Below are 16,648 nucleotides of genomic sequence, written 5' to 3' on the forward strand. Positions count from 1 at the left end.
AAAACACATTCGCAAAAATAGCGTGCAATGTGCAGTAATGATTCATCTTCACGTTCCATCAGTGTCACGTTACTTAAACCTCAACGTTTTTATGCTATTTTAGATAGAGAGACGTAGAAAATGCCACGTTTCCCTGTTTTTGTTTGCTTGTTTGTTAGAGCCTGGAGACAAAGAAGAAACTCAACTTTTTTTTGTCATGTTGGGTAAACTGTAATGGATAAACTTCCCCACTAGATTGCGCTATAGTATAGTAAACCTGTATTTAAGCGCACTTTACTCAAATAGCGGCCCCATCTACGGGCCCCATTTGCCAGTCAGAAATGCAACTGTCCAAATTTCTAAGTATAAAAACACAACACATACAGATACAGCCCATTGGGCCCAAAACGGACAATAGCTATAAGTAGCCTACTTTACAACCTTGAACTGTCCAAGTAACTTATTAATTACATTAAAATCATCATCATCATTCGTCCATCATGCTGTGAAACAAAAGGACTCGCATAAACAGTAAAAACATAAAATGTCTGTGTGCTAGGAATAATACAAGATCCATACTTGGTTACAGCCAAAGTGATATATTAAAGGTACAATACTATATACACAACAATAGAGACATGTTTTTATAATTCATACAGAGCAATATCCTCATCAGCATCTTATGGCGTGTTAAAGAAAAAATTTTTTACTTTTTTTTTTTTTTTGGCAGGATGTGGTAATTATTGCTTTAAGCGACCCTGAGACCAGGAAGTGCGTCAGTTGAATTTGCATAATGGTGACCATTCATCTAAGTCACCCAGCTGTCCATGCGAAGTCGTTTGGCCGCCGCACTCTCATCAGCCTCCGAGCGAGTGTTGGCCAGCGGCAGGAAGTCGGGGCGACGGCGTGGAGGATGCTCGTCCCGCTGGTCGACGCCCCCGGAAGGAGTCGAATAGCCCCGAGGAGGAGGAGGGGGGGAAGGAGGCTCGTCCTTGATGCTGATGTTGTGGTTGGTGGTGATGCCTGGCCTGCAAACAGGAATAGGGAGAGGATGGAGGAAGGGAAGAGGGAGTTAAAAGCTGATTCTAAAGAAGAGAGGACGACATCTACTACACTGTGACGACAACAACCTTTACCAACAACATTGCTTTGCCACTACATTTTATGTAAAACCTTACACCAAAATGGATTTAATAAAATTTTAACCCCTAAAATTCTACACACAGCACCCCATAAATGACAACATGAAAAAGGTTGAGACCAGGAAATGGCTGTGTCCCATGTCCTTCCATCCTTGGAATTTATATTATCAAAATTCTTGTAATATTTGTTGCAATTTGGTCAGTTTTCCCTAAAAGTTGCTGTTTTAATATTTATTTATTTTTTTGTTGATATACGTTGTATTAATTTGCCATTTTTAATAAATAATAAAATTAATAATAATTTTAATAAATAATTTAATAAATAATTCCTATATTGTAACAAAACATTAGTACATTAGTAAAAATATGTATTATATTAAATAATTTGTGGATGAATTACGATTAAATTAATTATTAAAAACAATCAAAAGGATAATTAATTATCCATCCATCCATCCATTTTCTTAACCGCTTTTCCTCACAAGGGTCGCGGGGGGCGCTGGAGCCTATCCCAGCTGGCTTCGGGCAGTAGGCGGGGTATTATCTTATTTGTTAAAAGATTTGAAAGGAATTGAGATACCCCACAATGAGGACAGCATAAAATGATAAAGATTGAAAAAAAAGAAGAAATAATCAAACAAATCATAATAAAAACAAATGAATACAGTAGCTGCAGCTGCATTAACAGCACGGTGCAATATTTATACAGTATTATATTAAGGTAGTTTCCATTTGGCATAAAAAAACGCAACAATATATCGAAATGTACATGAAAATTCTTTACAGTATTCCTACTTAAACGTTTGCTTGTCTTAATTTGTAATAATAGCTGAGCCAGAAACTTCGTTTGTATGGCAATGAAGCAAACAATAACAAAATAAATAAATAAAACTGCAATTCCCACAATGCACCGGAACGGTCCAATCACAGGAGGTCCTCTCTGACGTCACACATCTATATAAAACCACTACGCTGGTTTTTTGCGCTCTCTTTCTCGCCCAAATCTCCGGCGAAGGCGGACAAAGATTCGAGGACGAGACGACATGTAAGTTAGCTGTGCTGTAGAATGGATGGACGTTTTTATGTGGCTGACAAAACAGCTTAGAATCGCATTTAATGCAACAGTGAAGAAATGTAGGCTAAAACTTAAAGGCTAAACTAAAGCTCGGTGCGATTGGTAGGCCCCGCACCACGTGGTTTGTGACTTGCTAGCGTTAACATTTTGGGCCTCTTTTTATAAAATATGCAATTAAAGCGGTTTAAGAAAATAAAAGGTCTCGGTCTAACGAATACAATTAAGGGCTTCACATTGATGCACATTTCCTTCGAGAGAACACTTTGAAGCATTTGCCTCGACTCGCGACTCAAATGTCACACGCGCGATAGTTGAATCGATTAACAGATGGCAATTTATAAAGTCTGCAGTGATTGTTTTTGTGTTCTGTCCCCTCTGTGATTTCAGTTTTTAAAGTTATTTTTTTATTTTTATAAACATTTCTATAAGCATCCAGCAGGCTCCTATCGAAGCCGTTGTTGCTCTTTTAGTAGCATTAAACGGTCAAAAGGAAGCCGACATGAAACCTTTCACCGACGGTCGCTGTTCAGTTTGAACAAATAACTGATACAGCAACAATTTTGGGAAAGGACATTTTTTAACAATTGTATCAAGTTCACGAGAACTTAAGCAGCTTGTCTTCTTCTGCAGGTGGTGAGCTCATACTGGCTGAACTACAAATCAGAGGTAAGCCTGAGTTTTACTGCACTACTATAATACTGTACAGTGGAACTGCCAATATCAAACACTAGAGGCATTTTTTAAAATGCATTTAATTAAATAAAATCCCCAATGGTAAATCTTGCAAACCAAACACGAAAATCTGTAGACAAAACAAAAGGACAAAACTGCTCACATTTGTTCAGAAGAGTTTTGTTTGTATTTTTATTATTGTTGGACCCTGGCAGTTCCACAGTGCATCTAAAATGGCTGTGATGACAAACTTGCCCTCACTGAGATCTGTGACTGATCCATAATAACTGAGCCATGTTTCAATCAATGACCCGAATTGATTGATGGACTCTTCGTCTAATAGTCCTTTTTTTTTCATTTAGGGTGAAAAGTCTTCAGCGGCATTCAGGTAAATATATAATTAGTGCACTACTACTACTACTACTACTACTAGTGTTGGGCTTCTAGGCAAATTATTATTTTTTTGCATTACAAGTTGATTCTGAAATGTGACCCAAAAGCCCAATAATCCCCAATTTAGTGTGACGAATATGTGCAGGCTGTATGCATGCAATCCTAAGGGCCAAGCTTGTGTGTAGCTCATGTCCTCCAAGTGCATGCTAGAACATGTGGGCGGACTTTGACTGTTCTGGCCCTACCATGGCAGCTGCAGCCACTCGACTGTCCCACAGATCAATAATAGTTTTATTACATTCACACAAACCTGGTTTTGTACTCAAATTTCTTGTCTTTCTTTTTTGTGTAGTTCATCGTGCATCGGAGGTGACACTTTTTTTTACGGTAAGTAAAAAAAAAAGATTTATTAATTCGTGCTTTTTGTGATCTGTGATGACCTTTTTAACAAGAGACTGTTGGATGAGTCTTGCGGATATGGGACTGAGATCAAGCCTACGCTAATGAATATTGTTTACAAAGCTTTGAAATTCACTAAAGGTGACTTTTTCTTCTGTTCTCAGGTCTTTTTGGACTTCTTGCGCATCACGGGTTGTTTGCATTCTAGCCTCAGAGTGCTTTGATGTAACTTGTGGGTTATACCTGTGTTGCATTAATTTGGATTTGCTAATAAACCACATTTTTGTATCTACTGCAGTTCTTGTACAATAACACTCCTTCATACGATAAATTGGACTATTAACTAATGGTCATGTGATTAAAAAAAAAAGTAAAGCCCAACATGGGAATCTGATTTGGTTCTAGGGCCAAATTCATGGTATGTTGACCTTATAATCACTTAATTTTTTGGGCGCTTCACATCGCATGTCTTGTTCATGCCTTACCCCAGTAAACTCATCTGTTGTTGCCATGTGGTCATGGAGTTTAAATGCGGTCCAGCCGGCGAGGGGAAACATCCAGCGCTGCTATATTCGTATTCTGGGGGGAGTGGGAATTTTACACAGGCAATTATTCTCACCATTGATTTCATTAAGGACATTTTCCTCAACTAATGAAAGCATTACCATTTAAAATTAAAATAGACAAGAGCATTTCCATACGTTATTTTTTTTTCTATAAAAAATGCACTGACTAAATTTAGTCTTTTTCGTAATTGTTAGAACTATTGCGAACTATATATACCTCTTCTTCAGGAGTTAGAGTATATTTTGTTACTGCTAAAATATTGTATGGTTACCATTATATGCCGATGTGATGGTGCTGTAGAGCGGATTGTGCGGAGTCAGGCTCGGGGTGCTGATGGAGACCACCGGCGTGCTCAAAGCTGAACTCGAATGACACTGGTCACCCTGAAAATACATGACAATCATATTACTAATACTGTACATATTTACCATTAAAAAAACAAAAACGTGGTGCGAGGGCCTATTCGTACAAACATTTGCCCCCAAAACCAGTTTCATTAGTTGACATGTAACTCGAGCGCTGTGCTATTTCTGGCCACATGGTGGCGTTAACACAGTTGTCTATATTACAAATATTTTCCTTTCTGATTTCTCATTGGCAAGAATATTCCAAAAGCTTCCGTTGAAAATAGAGGATTATGATTTTATGTTTACCCACCAACAGTACAGACAGACTAAAATGATGGGTATAAATCATGTTTTTTTTTTTTTTTTATAAGTATAAAACAAGCAGACAAAAGTCATTTTTTTTAACTACAGGAAGCAGAAGTTTGCGTCTGGTGTCATTGCGATGACCGCACCCTCGATTAGGTCATCTCATGTTAGAGCGTAGCCATACGCTAGTGACAAACCAGTGGATTTATCACACACACTCACCAATGGTGTAGTTCTTGGAGTGGAAATACTTAACACATTATCGTTACAGTATTTTTCGTTGATTTAAAGAATGGAATAAAAGTATTTACATACTAAAAAAAAGAAATGGGTGCAATAATTGACCTTTTATTTTACAATATTTATATAATTTTTTTTAAAAATAATTAAAAGTATTTTTGTATTATGTGTATAAATGAAATATTTAAATATACAAAAAGGAAAATTTACTTTGTGCTTTACAACATTTTTGATTTTACATGTTAAAAATGAACTTCATAGATGTTAAAGATGAAGTGAAAAATGGTAACACACACAAGTATGGACACACACGTACCAGCGTAACCACTTTGGACGCAGGGATGAGCACTCTCAGGTCAGACTTGCGTGCCGACATCGGAGATTTGGGCGGGAGGACTTTTCTAGATGAATCCACAAAGCCATTCACTAAAACACCCAAAAAGAAGTTTCGACGTTGACATTTGCATCATGATGTCATAACTTGGAAAAAGCTCAGCAGCAGCATGAGAAGGATGAGGAGCATGGAAGTGCGGCTATTATTCATTATAGAGGAGATCACGCTGAATTATTGAACTTGTTACATAATGGCGGCGCTCATACGAGGCTCGGCCTGCGGGGAGGGCGAGCAGGAAGATGACAAGCGGGATGAAGATACTGAATGAAGATGACGCGTTTGTCATTTAAATGGATGCCACTCGTCACTATTAGCCCGACTAACTAACCAAGAGCGTGTGCGACTGCCAAGAGGAACATACCATCTGGTCCAGATCCATTTTGCGGCATCAGATCAGAACTGCTCTGCATATCACCTGAACATAAGACAACAAATTAGCAAGCTCATGTCAATAAATACATATACAAGATTCATATGAAACATAACGACCAAGTAAATTGTGTCATGTTTGTAACACACAGACTGACAAAACTTATTGACTAACCAAGTAACTTATAAACTATCTGACACACCTGTGTTGGTGTTGCTGGTCGCCCTGTGCGCCGCGTGGATGTTTCTGTGCAGGTGAGCGTGCTGAGACGCCATCGCCATCATTCGTCCGTCACCGTTTCCTCCTCCTTCCACGTGCATCACGTTCTGCTGCGGCACACTTGACGACTACAGACAGGTAACATGTCCAGTTACTCACGACTCAAAATGATATGACTAGATTAACAGACTCAATGGGTGAGAAATAAAATAGAAAAAATCTACACACCCCTGTTCAAATCTCAGATTTTTGTGATAATAAATTAGGGTAAAAAAAAAAACTATTCGCAACTGTAACCAACTGAAGACTCACAAGGTCTGTATTTGAAAGTGTTAGCCACAGATGAGGAAAATTGTGGCTAAGTATTGGGGGGGGGGGGGGGGCTGTGCCGTCACCCACCATTTTGTGGCTCCTGATCATGTGGTCAAAGTCGTCATTGATCTTCTTGTATTTGGCTTCAGTGTTTGGCGTCAGCGCATAGGTGGCGCCGTCGGCCGCGTCCGGGCTTTCGCAACCGCGTTGCTCTTTCTTGTTCAGCGCCTTGGGGAAAAGAAAAGGATTTGATGAAATATTTTAATATTACAAAAATATTAGATGAATACGTTTAGATCTTTTTTTTTTAACCCCAAAAAATGCAAAATTGGATTTAAAAAAATCTAAAATAATAAAAATATAAATGAGTTAAAAAAGGGCCAAAATATTGGGAAGGGAACATACACAAATATTAGATGATAATAATAAAAATACTGTTTAATACCACTATTTTTCAGACCGATACAAGAACTATACCGATACCGAGTACAGATACCACTAGTTCTTTTGATAAATACAATTCCCCCCCGAAAAACACTAACAAATAATTTTTATTTTTCAAATTTTGTAGTTCCTGATCATAAAAAAGCAGCTACAAGAGGTATTGGCTGACGAATATCGATACCTTGAAAAGAAGGCCAGGTATCGGTCCAATACTGATACCTGGTACTGTTACTCGCCCATCCCTAATATTAGAAAATTATATAAAAATAGATAAAAGCACCAAACGTTGGATGAAAAATACAAAAATATTAGAAAAAAAAGAAAAAATATTAGGAAAAAGGACACAAATATTAAACATATTTTATTTGTATTAAATAAATCATAATAATAATAAAAGTCCTGAACGTCGTCAAAAAACAAACATTTGAAATGTTATCTGGCTAAACAAAAAATTGCGGTTGTGACACGTGGTGATGCAGCAGGCGTTGTCATCGTAGCTGCACTTTGTTCATACAAGGGAGGATCCTTCATCATGGGTGAAGTCGTTCTTTCTGGTGTGACAGACCAAACTCGTGCCGAGTGGTCAGCGAACACTTTTCCGACAACGGCGTAGGGAGGAGTCAAATGTCAAGGCTTTGCAAATGTTGCCGTCCGCCATGTAAACCACGTTTGGGCGTCACGCTAATAAGCGATACAAACAAGCAAATGAGGCAGAGAGCAGTTGACACAGGTGCCTTCTTGTGGTTAACGCCAGCTTAACGGCTCCGTCTCATACTTGAGTGAGGGTGGCCGGGGGACCACATAGGACCAGCCCCCTTTTTTTTACCAGGCTCAAATGACATTTACATTATGAAGTCCACTAATAGTCGTTGAAATAATTAAGCCTGTTTTTTGTTATTCATGTCATTAAACAATTGATCTATGATGAATAATAACAGAAAAAAACTATGAATAAATGATTCATTGGTAATGTAATGAATTCTAGTTATATTAATCCTAAAAAATGAAACATGAGGATACAATTATTTAATTATTAAAATAAACATGGACATGGATTTTTAAAATGATTATTTAGTTATTTTATTAATTGTTCTCATGAAATAATTGTTTAATTGATATATTAGAAATAACCTACAAAATATTACTAAAATACTAGATATAAAATTTTAAAGATACAAGAAGAAGTTTGTAATTATTTTATCAAATACTTGCCTGATTAATCATGATTAAATTTATTATAACAATCTTTCAAAGAAGAATTACTGATTTTATTATTCAAAGACACTATTCATTTTTAGCTTATTTATTCATGGATCTCCAAATAATTTGGTAATTGTAAATAATAAAATTCACACAACACATCAACTTTACATATACATTTTACAATTGTTTTATCTAGCAATAGACTAAGTAATTATGATGAAATTAATTAAAAAAAATATGTGTATTTTTTCTTGTTTTTTGGTATTCCTTGATCTCATTAAATTATTCTAAATAATAAAATACCTCTATGTTACAAAAATACAGTTATATAGTTCATGCATTAAAGGGATACTTAACTAATTGAGCCATTTTCAGGGGGTAATTTATTTTTTATTTTTTCCAGAATGAATTTGGTAAATTCATTATTTTTCATGTACAATTAAAACTTTTAAATACTAATTTTCCCACTTGCTGTTGACTAAAGATGACATCACCTGTGCTGAGGAAGTAGGTAACGACCAATCATGGCTCACCTGTTTTCTGGGTTTGGTCCGCAAACTGAGCCATGATTGGTTGTTACCTACTTCCATCATATTATCTACAGTCGACAGCAAGTGGAAGCATTAGTATTTAAAAGTATTAATTGTACATGAAAATTAATGAAGTTACCAAATTCATTCTGGACAATATATTAACTTTTTGCTGCTTAAAATGGCTCCATGAGTCAATTATCCCTTTAAATAATTGGCAAATTAATGATAATTAAATTTCAATTGGCTAATTAATCGCAACTAAATTACTGTCATTTCCAGAGACGCATGATTTGAAACGGATGAAGTCCCACCTCCACGATGTCTGCGTTGGTCCTGCTCTCGTGGGGCTCGTTGTACTCGGTGTACTTGAGCAGCACCTTGTCCATGTCGGTGCTGGCGTACTGGAACAGCTTGTTGGAGCCGTTGAAGACGATCAGGGCGATCTCGCAGTCGCACAGCACGCTCAGCTCGTAGGCCTTCTTCATCAGGCCGAACTTTCTCTTCATGAACGTCACCTGCGCGGACACACACCCCATGAAAAGATTATTAGTCAATTTTGTAACATTTTTGCATTTTTAGAACTCATAACTCACAGCTGTAATAATCAGATTTTATTTTTTTTTAAATTACAATTCATTTGCATTATTATTGTGACATTGCATGGAATAGGACACCCAGTTCACAAGTGTTGTCAACAAGCAGTACTGGGATGAGTAATAAAGAAAATAAAAGAGAAGTAACTAAAAGCGGAAGGCAAAGTGTGTAAATTTAGGTCAGGAGAACCAAAATACACATCAGCCTGCATCCAGCTCGGCCAAGACAAACTTGGATGGGATGTAAACAACACTACCTCATCCCTTGCCCTTGCGCCCACAACTTCCTCCGCATAACAAAGCAAACAAGAAGGGATTACTATAAGTAGTAGTAATTATCAATATTTATAGTGTGAGATTGATGGAGTATATGACCTAAACTGATTAATAATCTTTTAACATTTGAAAAATCCTTAGGTGTGTACCGGGCTGAAAAGATGCCAACGACAAAAACAACTTCAGCTGCAATTGTTCGTTTGTTAGCAAAACGATGCTACAGCTATGCTAAGCTAATTCTATTCTATGCATCTGCTCTGTTCAAGCGTTCCTCTTTTCAAGTCAAATTTTCCAGGTACGCTCCCGTCAAATTCTGGCAAAAAAAAACAAAAAAAACGTCGCACTACTAGACAGATAAAGCGACATTCCCGTAATAGGGAAGTCGAAGCTCCGCACACAGCCCCCTCCAGTCATGGAGGCGCTCCGGTCCAGACGTGCAAACATTAAACACAAACACATATTTATTTCCCCAGCCGCGTGGCTATTTACAGCGCCGCCACCTCGCTCGCAGACAGGCCGCCGTTTGTTGCCCGATATATTTAGCCGGCGTCGTACCGCGAGGGATTCCAGCGGGCAGCGGCGGGCGGCGCGAAGCCCGCCAACAGACGGCCGGGAGAGAAGAAGGAAGAGTTGTGTGTTCCCGCCCTGAAAATGACAGGGTGCCGTCCGGACCCGGCTAACCCCAAATTGCCGTCCTCACCGCTGAAAATGTTGAGAGTCCACAGAAGGATCCTTGAGGGATTCCTTTGCAAAGCAGACAGAATATTTGCTGTACTATTTTTAACGGCAGCATCAACAAGTTAATTAGTGCCAAAACCACAAGCGATAATGTTTACGTTGTCTGTGCATGTGACATTTGTTTACATTATGGGCTCTATATTCTCTGTGTAGAATAGTGGGGCTTAAAAACGGGCATATCCTGATTTTCTTGCAAGCCTCGCTTGTTTGGGAATTTGGTTCACCTCCTGTGCCATTTCCATTTCCTTTGATGTGCAAATTCGGTGGCTGAAAGTCATCTGAACTTTACGCCTGCTGGAACTAAGTCTAACTATTGGCACAAGTAGTGTAATCCCAAATTAGTGAATTTGATCCGGTACAGAACAGATTCTGAGCTTCGAGAACATTTTTATACTATGAGTGCATGTGAATGGACAGATGTTTGTTTACATGTGAGTATGTCGACGGTCAGACGGATGTTCACAGTATGGGCTCCATTGTCATTACAAGCAGGAGACATGCTCTAAATCTGCACAGGGGCAGGCTAGACTGGGTTTTGGTATTTCCGTCATGATCGTCACAGATCATGTGGGACTTACAGATCCAGACTGGCAAACTGGTGATAGCTAGATAAACAACAGAAGACATGAATGATAGCAACATCTGGAAAAACTGGAGAAAAACAAGGGCTGAAGGAAGTACTAAGGAAAATGTGGACAGTGAAGGCCCCTTTATATTCGCGTGGACGCCAATAATAAAGCAATAATAAACAAACATTTGCTTATGTGTGCAATAATTAACGACATGACAGTCTACTGTCCAAACTTAAATCGAAGTCGCTAACCTGCCGGTTCCTCTCGTCCACGATGCGGGTGATCTGAATCTTCTTACGCCCCATCTCCAGGAAAAAAGGAAAAAAAAAAGATTTGCACTAACTGCAAGATGGAGAAGAAGAAGGAGCGAGCTCAAATCAAGGTGGTCCTCAAAGCATGGTCCCAATGGTGACGTAGCCTGTCACACATGACAGTGACGATATGTTAGAAAAAAGGCAAGAGCAAACACTTTGGATATTTCGTCACAAAATATCCTCAAAATGATCGTCAAACTTGAACGTCACAGTAGGGCTGGATCTTATGGCCTTTAAACAAATTTTTTTTCTATTCAGAAAAACAGGAGAAAAAAATATTCAGAAAAACAAGGGGGGCATTTTTTTTTAAATTAGTAATTTTTACCTTCTGGCTCAGTTAAGGTAAGGCATGTAGAATAATTAGTAACACACACAGTATTATTAATGTTTTAGTGTAAGGTATTCAGAAAAACAGAAAAAAATAACCAGTATTCAGAAAAACAGGGGGAAATTATTATTTTTTAAACATTAAAAAATACTCAGTAAAACAGAAAAAAAATATTCAGAAAAACAGAAAATAAAAATAAAAAATACTCAAAAAAAACCCCAAAGCTCCCCCCAAAAATAGCCAGAAAAACAGAAGGCTTTTTTTCCCCCAAGTGAATGCAATTCGCTTTCGTAATTTACTGTTCACTTGTAGAAAAAGCAAATGACAATGACATTCAAAATAAGTAATTTTTTCCCCAGCATCAAGTTCCACAGAAATAAATATTTACAGTAAACATACAGTAATTCTGCTTTGAAAATGTCAATTTTGTCAAAACATGTACACAAACATGATCCACAATAAATTACATTTCAAAGAGTTAAACAGGTGAGTCAAGGAAACCTCAGCAAAATCTTTTGGGTTAAAAGTTTCCAACATGACGATAAATCATTTTACAACGCGTAAATGTGCGGCATGCTTTTGGCAATGCTCAGCGCAATTTGTGAAAATGTTTGTGTGTGTTCCTGCTTAGACTAAAGATGAGCACCATCATGTTTTGCATGATCATCAATTGATATTTTTAATGCCAACCAAACCTGCTACAAAAAGTTTCAATCTAGTAGAAATCTGTCTTCACCTACCTCGTATCACTCTCGTATCCAAATCTTCCTCAGCAGGAGTGTGCGTGTCTTCCTTTCAAACACTTTAGGGCTGAACTTGCCTTTTTTTTTTTCTGCCTCCCTCAACACTTCCCTCTCTGGTCTTAATCTCTTCCTGTCTTGGAGGAGGCACTGAGTGAGGCAATTTATCCCTTCCCCGACTGGATTATGGCACCGTTGAAATGAAGATACAGCAGATACAGTAACAGCACTACCTTAAAGTGGAAGTCATATTATTGTTCAAAAATGTTTAAGGTTGTTATATGTGACCTCACTAGTCTAAACGTGACATTCTGATTAATATTACATTCGTGGAATGTGAGTTATGAAGCAAAATCCAGCCGTTTTGATCCATCTCAGGGGGCGGCCATTTTGCCGCGTGCTGTCGACTGAAGATGACATTAATGTTGCTCAGGTATCAGGTAACAGCCAATCACAGCTCAGCTTCTTAAAACAGGTGAAAATGGCCACCCCGAGATGGATTAAAAACGTCTGGATTTTGCTTCATAACTCATATTCCACAAATGTAATATTAATCAGAATGTCATGTTTAGTCTTGTGAGGTCCCATATAATACATTATTAGTCAGGTTCCCATCCTAATTTTTTTTTTTAAGCAAATTTACTGAAAATGCGCAAAACAAACATGTGACTTATGCCTGCTTCCATCTGTTCTTCTTTTGCGAATATCTCTTTGACTGCCAGACGTTTTCAGAAAAGGGATGCCGTGGGTGCCAGCCGATTTAAGCATTTTTGAGTGATCTTTCAAGGTCCACAGAAAATTATGTGTTTGGACTATGGAAACACACATACTACCAAATGAAAGATTGGACTCTCATCTTTCATCAGAAAAAAAAGTTTGTTTCTACCTTATTCCGTTTTTCAGTAATCAACAATAGAAAAGGGTTAGTTTCACCTCTGTTTTGAAAAAAACGTATTTTAACGTCTTTGGCACTCCTCCATAGGATTTTACTAAACGTTATTTAACGTTTTTGGCAGTCAAAGAGATATTGAGAGGGTGACTCCGCCGCTGTAGGTGGCGCTATACACCATAGAGATGTGAGCCACCAGTAGTTTAAAAGAAGAAGAAGACCAAGAAGCCACTGTGCCGTGCGATGACGTCATATGAGTTTGCTTTTATAATTCTTGATTCCATCTAAAATAGCATTCATATTCACTTCTTTAATCCCCCCCCAAACATACCCTACTTTATCGTCCGCCATGGCTTTATGACAACAAACGTATGTGTGACGTAATATCTGGTCAAAACATGCGATGTGTATCCGGTCTTGCGGTTATTCACAAAACCTGTTTCCATAGCCAAAATTGGCCTTTTCCTTTTTTCGATACACTTCAAAATCCACCCCCTCTAAGCGTAAAAACCTTTTTTTGGGGGGTGGGGTGGGGGGGGGGGAGATTTCGGGCTCTTTTTCGAATTTCTAGCATTTCCATTCAGTTTTTATTTTTGCATTTATTGAAAATTTGAATAAAAATGGGTGGATGGAAACCCAACTAGTGTCAACCAATCACAGCTCACCTATTTTCTGAAGCTGAGCTGTGATTGGTTGTCACCTCAGACCGGAGCAACATTGACGTCATCTTCAGTCCACAGCAAGCGGCAAAATGGACGCCGTCTGAGATGGATAAACACGGCTGGATTTTTCTGCATAACTCATATTCCGCTCTCACTCTCTCTCATTCAGGTGATTGGATATTCAATATGGAAACCTCCTGTCAAACTTTAGGTGGAAAAGTGTCAAAGAATGTGACATTCCCATGGCTCTAGTACTTAACAATGCCTATTTACTTACTACTCAAACTGGGCTACAAAGTGGTGACCACAAATTTCTGATCATCGTGTCATGCTAACCATGAAACCCGCCAACAAAACAGCGAAAACTTCACGGCGCCCGGGGTGCGAACGAGCACTAATTAGCCGATAGTTTTAAAGTGTACCCACGATGCTTCTACCTCGACACCATCGGGTCATAGTAAATGCCGGCTCTTTCATCCTTCCACCTCGTTAGCGGCTGTAGCTTTGTGTCTAATTGGGTTGACCCCTTGCTGACCGAGCACATCGGCGAGGCGTCACGCTGACGCGAACTAGTGCAGTGGCTCAGCATTAAATGCTGGAAGTTTGTTTGAGCATTTTTCACACAGTTTTATGCGAAATTCAGGCATTTATTCACCTGTGCCTTTTACACAGAATTCACTCAAGTGAGTCTTAGGTGTGTATGTTCAAGAAAATAAAGAAACCTTTTTCATTGTTTAGCGTATGGCAATAAAAGAGCTTGTGGAAGGCAATCGCAGACTCAACGGCGATGAACATTGCCAAAAGCAAATCGTGTGATGATTTATTCACGTTGAAAACTTTTGACCTCTTGTGCATGCTCCCGTGCTAGAAATATTTTGTCTCTGTTGCCTAGAAAGATGCAGCAGGCGTTGGAAGGATCAAGTTTACATAGTCTATGTCGATACATCAAGGGATAAAATGAAGCTACATTCATATCTTGCTAGCGCTTTTAAAATTGCACACTCTCCCTGCAACGTGAAAAGCAAAGCAAAAGCAGAGACTTTATTTTGAGGTCATATCACCCAGCCCTAAATGATGCTGATGTCTTCTACTGGCTCACATTTTCCCACTGACGTCATGACGGCGGTGCAGATGACCGGCGTGCGGCGTGTTCACATCACTTTTAAATTATACGCTTGTTTTTATGAGCGGAATTGTCAGTCCGAACTTGACCACATGGGAGAAAATATGTGTCACTTGAAACATGTCATGTAATTAGCAGCGTATAATATAATGATATATTATAAAACAATGATCCCTTGGGAAAAAAACATGGATGAAGACACATTAAATACTCAATACGTCATTGAGGTAGATCCAAATATTTAAATATAAAGATTGAAAATAACGTTGGGTAAAGTACAATTTGTTGTAAGAAAAAAGCGTAAAAAATAATTATTTAAGATCATTTACACTAAAGTATTATTTGCTCCGGTGTAGTAAAAATTATACAGTATATTATCTGAAAAAAAAGGCTTAATTTTAATTTTATGGCGGAATGTAAGAAATAAAGTAATAAAATGAAATACCATTTTTGATGATTAAATATAAAAACAAAAACAATTTAGGGGCAATGTATTTCCTATGCAAATTTTGTGATTGGCTGAATCGTCCTGATAGGTTGATCAGATGAATTAAGACATTCCAGTCACGGTGTTCTACACATTTACGTGGCTCCGGGTGTAGAGACGGTCGTTCAGTAACCAGAAGGTCGGCTGTTCGATCCCGGCTCTCCCCAAGTCATGTGTCGTTGTGTTTGGTGGTGGTCGGCGGGGCCGTAGGCGCACACTGGCAGCCAATGCCTCCGTCAGCCTGCCTCAGGGCAGCTGTGGCTACTAAAGTAGTTTACTGCCACCAGAGTGTAAGAATAATGTATCCATTCCATTGCAAAGCGTCTTTGAGTGTCTAGAAAAGCGCTATAAAAATCGGATGCATTATTATTTAGTTATCTGTGGCGGGCCGCCACGAATACATTTTGGCGCTACAGTAAATAAAAATGTTATTTAAATAGGCATATTGGTCCATCTTGTGATCTGACCCATAATTTCGGAAATGGGAAGAGAATCACTTGAGAAAAAAATGAAAACACACATCCACGAAGGTTTGTATGTCAATTTGTGGTGTGAAATTGTGAAAAGTGAAGACTTAACTTTTAAACCAGTTTAAAAGAATGTATAAAAAATAAAGAGTATATGCTGGATGGGTAAATCAATAGATGCATGTATACAGAATGCACATGAATATATTGGGCACCGTGTTTATGTGGTATATATTTTTTATGGGTATATGTGTCAATAAGATGTATTTCTCTATATCAAACATCTATAGTACATTTGCTTGTTTTTACTACATGTTTGAAATAAATATTCAATTAATCAACCAATAAGCAGTACTATTAGCAAGAAAGGTAACACATGGGCTGCACTCCATGTTCCCATTACAAGTTAATATGACTTTTGAAGACATAAACATGACAAGGAAGCATCTTTCATTTTTCCTTTCACTGTGATGCTAACGCGGCTAGCTGGCTAGCGTTGGTCCAGACTCCAGAGTTGCCTCAGTGTTCCCCAAAGTGTCTACAACAACATTCTCGCTCAGCCGAGTGACTAGAAAAGTCCACAATGAAACGTAAAAACATATTGAAGATTCCTAACAGCGCGTTCGAGTCGTCAACAGCCGCTTGCTTTCGACACAAATGGCCGGCAAACACACAACAAAATAAGTGGACTGAAGTTCACTCACCGTCGCCCACTTTCGATGAAGACAAAAGAGAAGATGAAGGGAAGGAGAAGATGAAGGACGGAGAAGAGGTGTAGTCAGTAGGTGGGCGGAGACGACTCCACCGCTCACACGCTCACATCCTCCCCGCCCGAGGAAGCTCACGCTCGGACTACAAGCCGCG

At 38.6% G+C, this 16,648-nt stretch overlaps 1 protein-coding gene, 1 long non-coding RNA gene and 3 other non-coding genes across 5 annotated transcripts; 4 read left to right on the forward strand and 1 right to left on the reverse strand.

Annotated features, from left to right (window-relative positions):
• Window positions 1–194: 194 nt before the first annotated feature.
• On the reverse strand, window positions 195–16,628 carry LOC144050937 (myocyte-specific enhancer factor 2A-like). The gene is made up of 10 exons (XM_077564635.1): window positions 16,489–16,628; window positions 11,026–11,192; window positions 8,907–9,110; window positions 6,503–6,643; window positions 6,087–6,231; window positions 5,876–5,929; window positions 5,437–5,546; window positions 4,499–4,610; window positions 4,146–4,239; window positions 195–1,007 (listed from the first exon to the last, which is right to left on the reverse strand). The coding sequence occupies exons 2-10, from the start codon at window positions 11,077–11,079 to the stop codon at window positions 788–790; spliced, it is 1,134 nt and encodes a 377-aa protein (XP_077420761.1). The 5' UTR covers window positions 11,080–11,192; window positions 16,489–16,628; the 3' UTR covers window positions 195–787.
• Window positions 2,066–3,957, forward strand: LOC144050938 (uncharacterized). Its single transcript, XR_013293967.1, has 5 exons — window positions 2,066–2,166; window positions 2,827–2,862; window positions 3,231–3,256; window positions 3,614–3,648; window positions 3,825–3,957. It is a non-coding gene; the product is annotated as an uncharacterized LOC144050938 (long non-coding RNA).
• LOC144051134 (small nucleolar RNA SNORA16B/SNORA16A family) lies at window positions 2,632–2,772 on the forward strand. The gene has a single exon (XR_013294010.1). It is a non-coding gene; the product is annotated as a small nucleolar RNA SNORA16B/SNORA16A family (small nucleolar RNA).
• Window positions 3,412–3,541, forward strand: LOC144051129 (small nucleolar RNA SNORA44). The gene has a single exon (XR_013294005.1). It is a non-coding gene; the product is annotated as a small nucleolar RNA SNORA44 (small nucleolar RNA).
• Window positions 3,686–3,756, forward strand: LOC144051132 (small nucleolar RNA SNORD99). Its single transcript, XR_013294008.1, has one exon. It is a non-coding gene; the product is annotated as a small nucleolar RNA SNORD99 (small nucleolar RNA).
• Window positions 16,629–16,648: the final 20 nt, after the last annotated feature.

Source organism: Vanacampus margaritifer, chromosome 4, assembly GCF_051991255.1.
Source record: "Vanacampus margaritifer isolate UIUO_Vmar chromosome 4, RoL_Vmar_1.0, whole genome shotgun sequence".
Lineage (NCBI taxonomy): Eukaryota > Metazoa > Chordata > Actinopteri > Syngnathiformes > Syngnathidae > Vanacampus > Vanacampus margaritifer.

Excerpts from the sequence above, each read along its gene's own strand:
- LOC144050937 (XM_077564635.1), bottom strand. The coding sequence starts at position 11,079 with ATGGGGCGTAAGAAGATTCAGATCACCCGCATCGTGGACGAGAGGAAC. Across the intron at positions 5,547-5,875 it reads AAATGGATCTGGACCAGATG|TGAATGGCTTTGTGGATTCA; the intron begins GTATGTTCCTCT and ends TGGGTGTTTTAG. Across the intron at positions 4,240-4,498 it reads CATCACATCGGCATATAATG|AATACGAATATAGCAGCGCT; the intron begins GTAACCATACAA and ends CACTCCCCCCAG.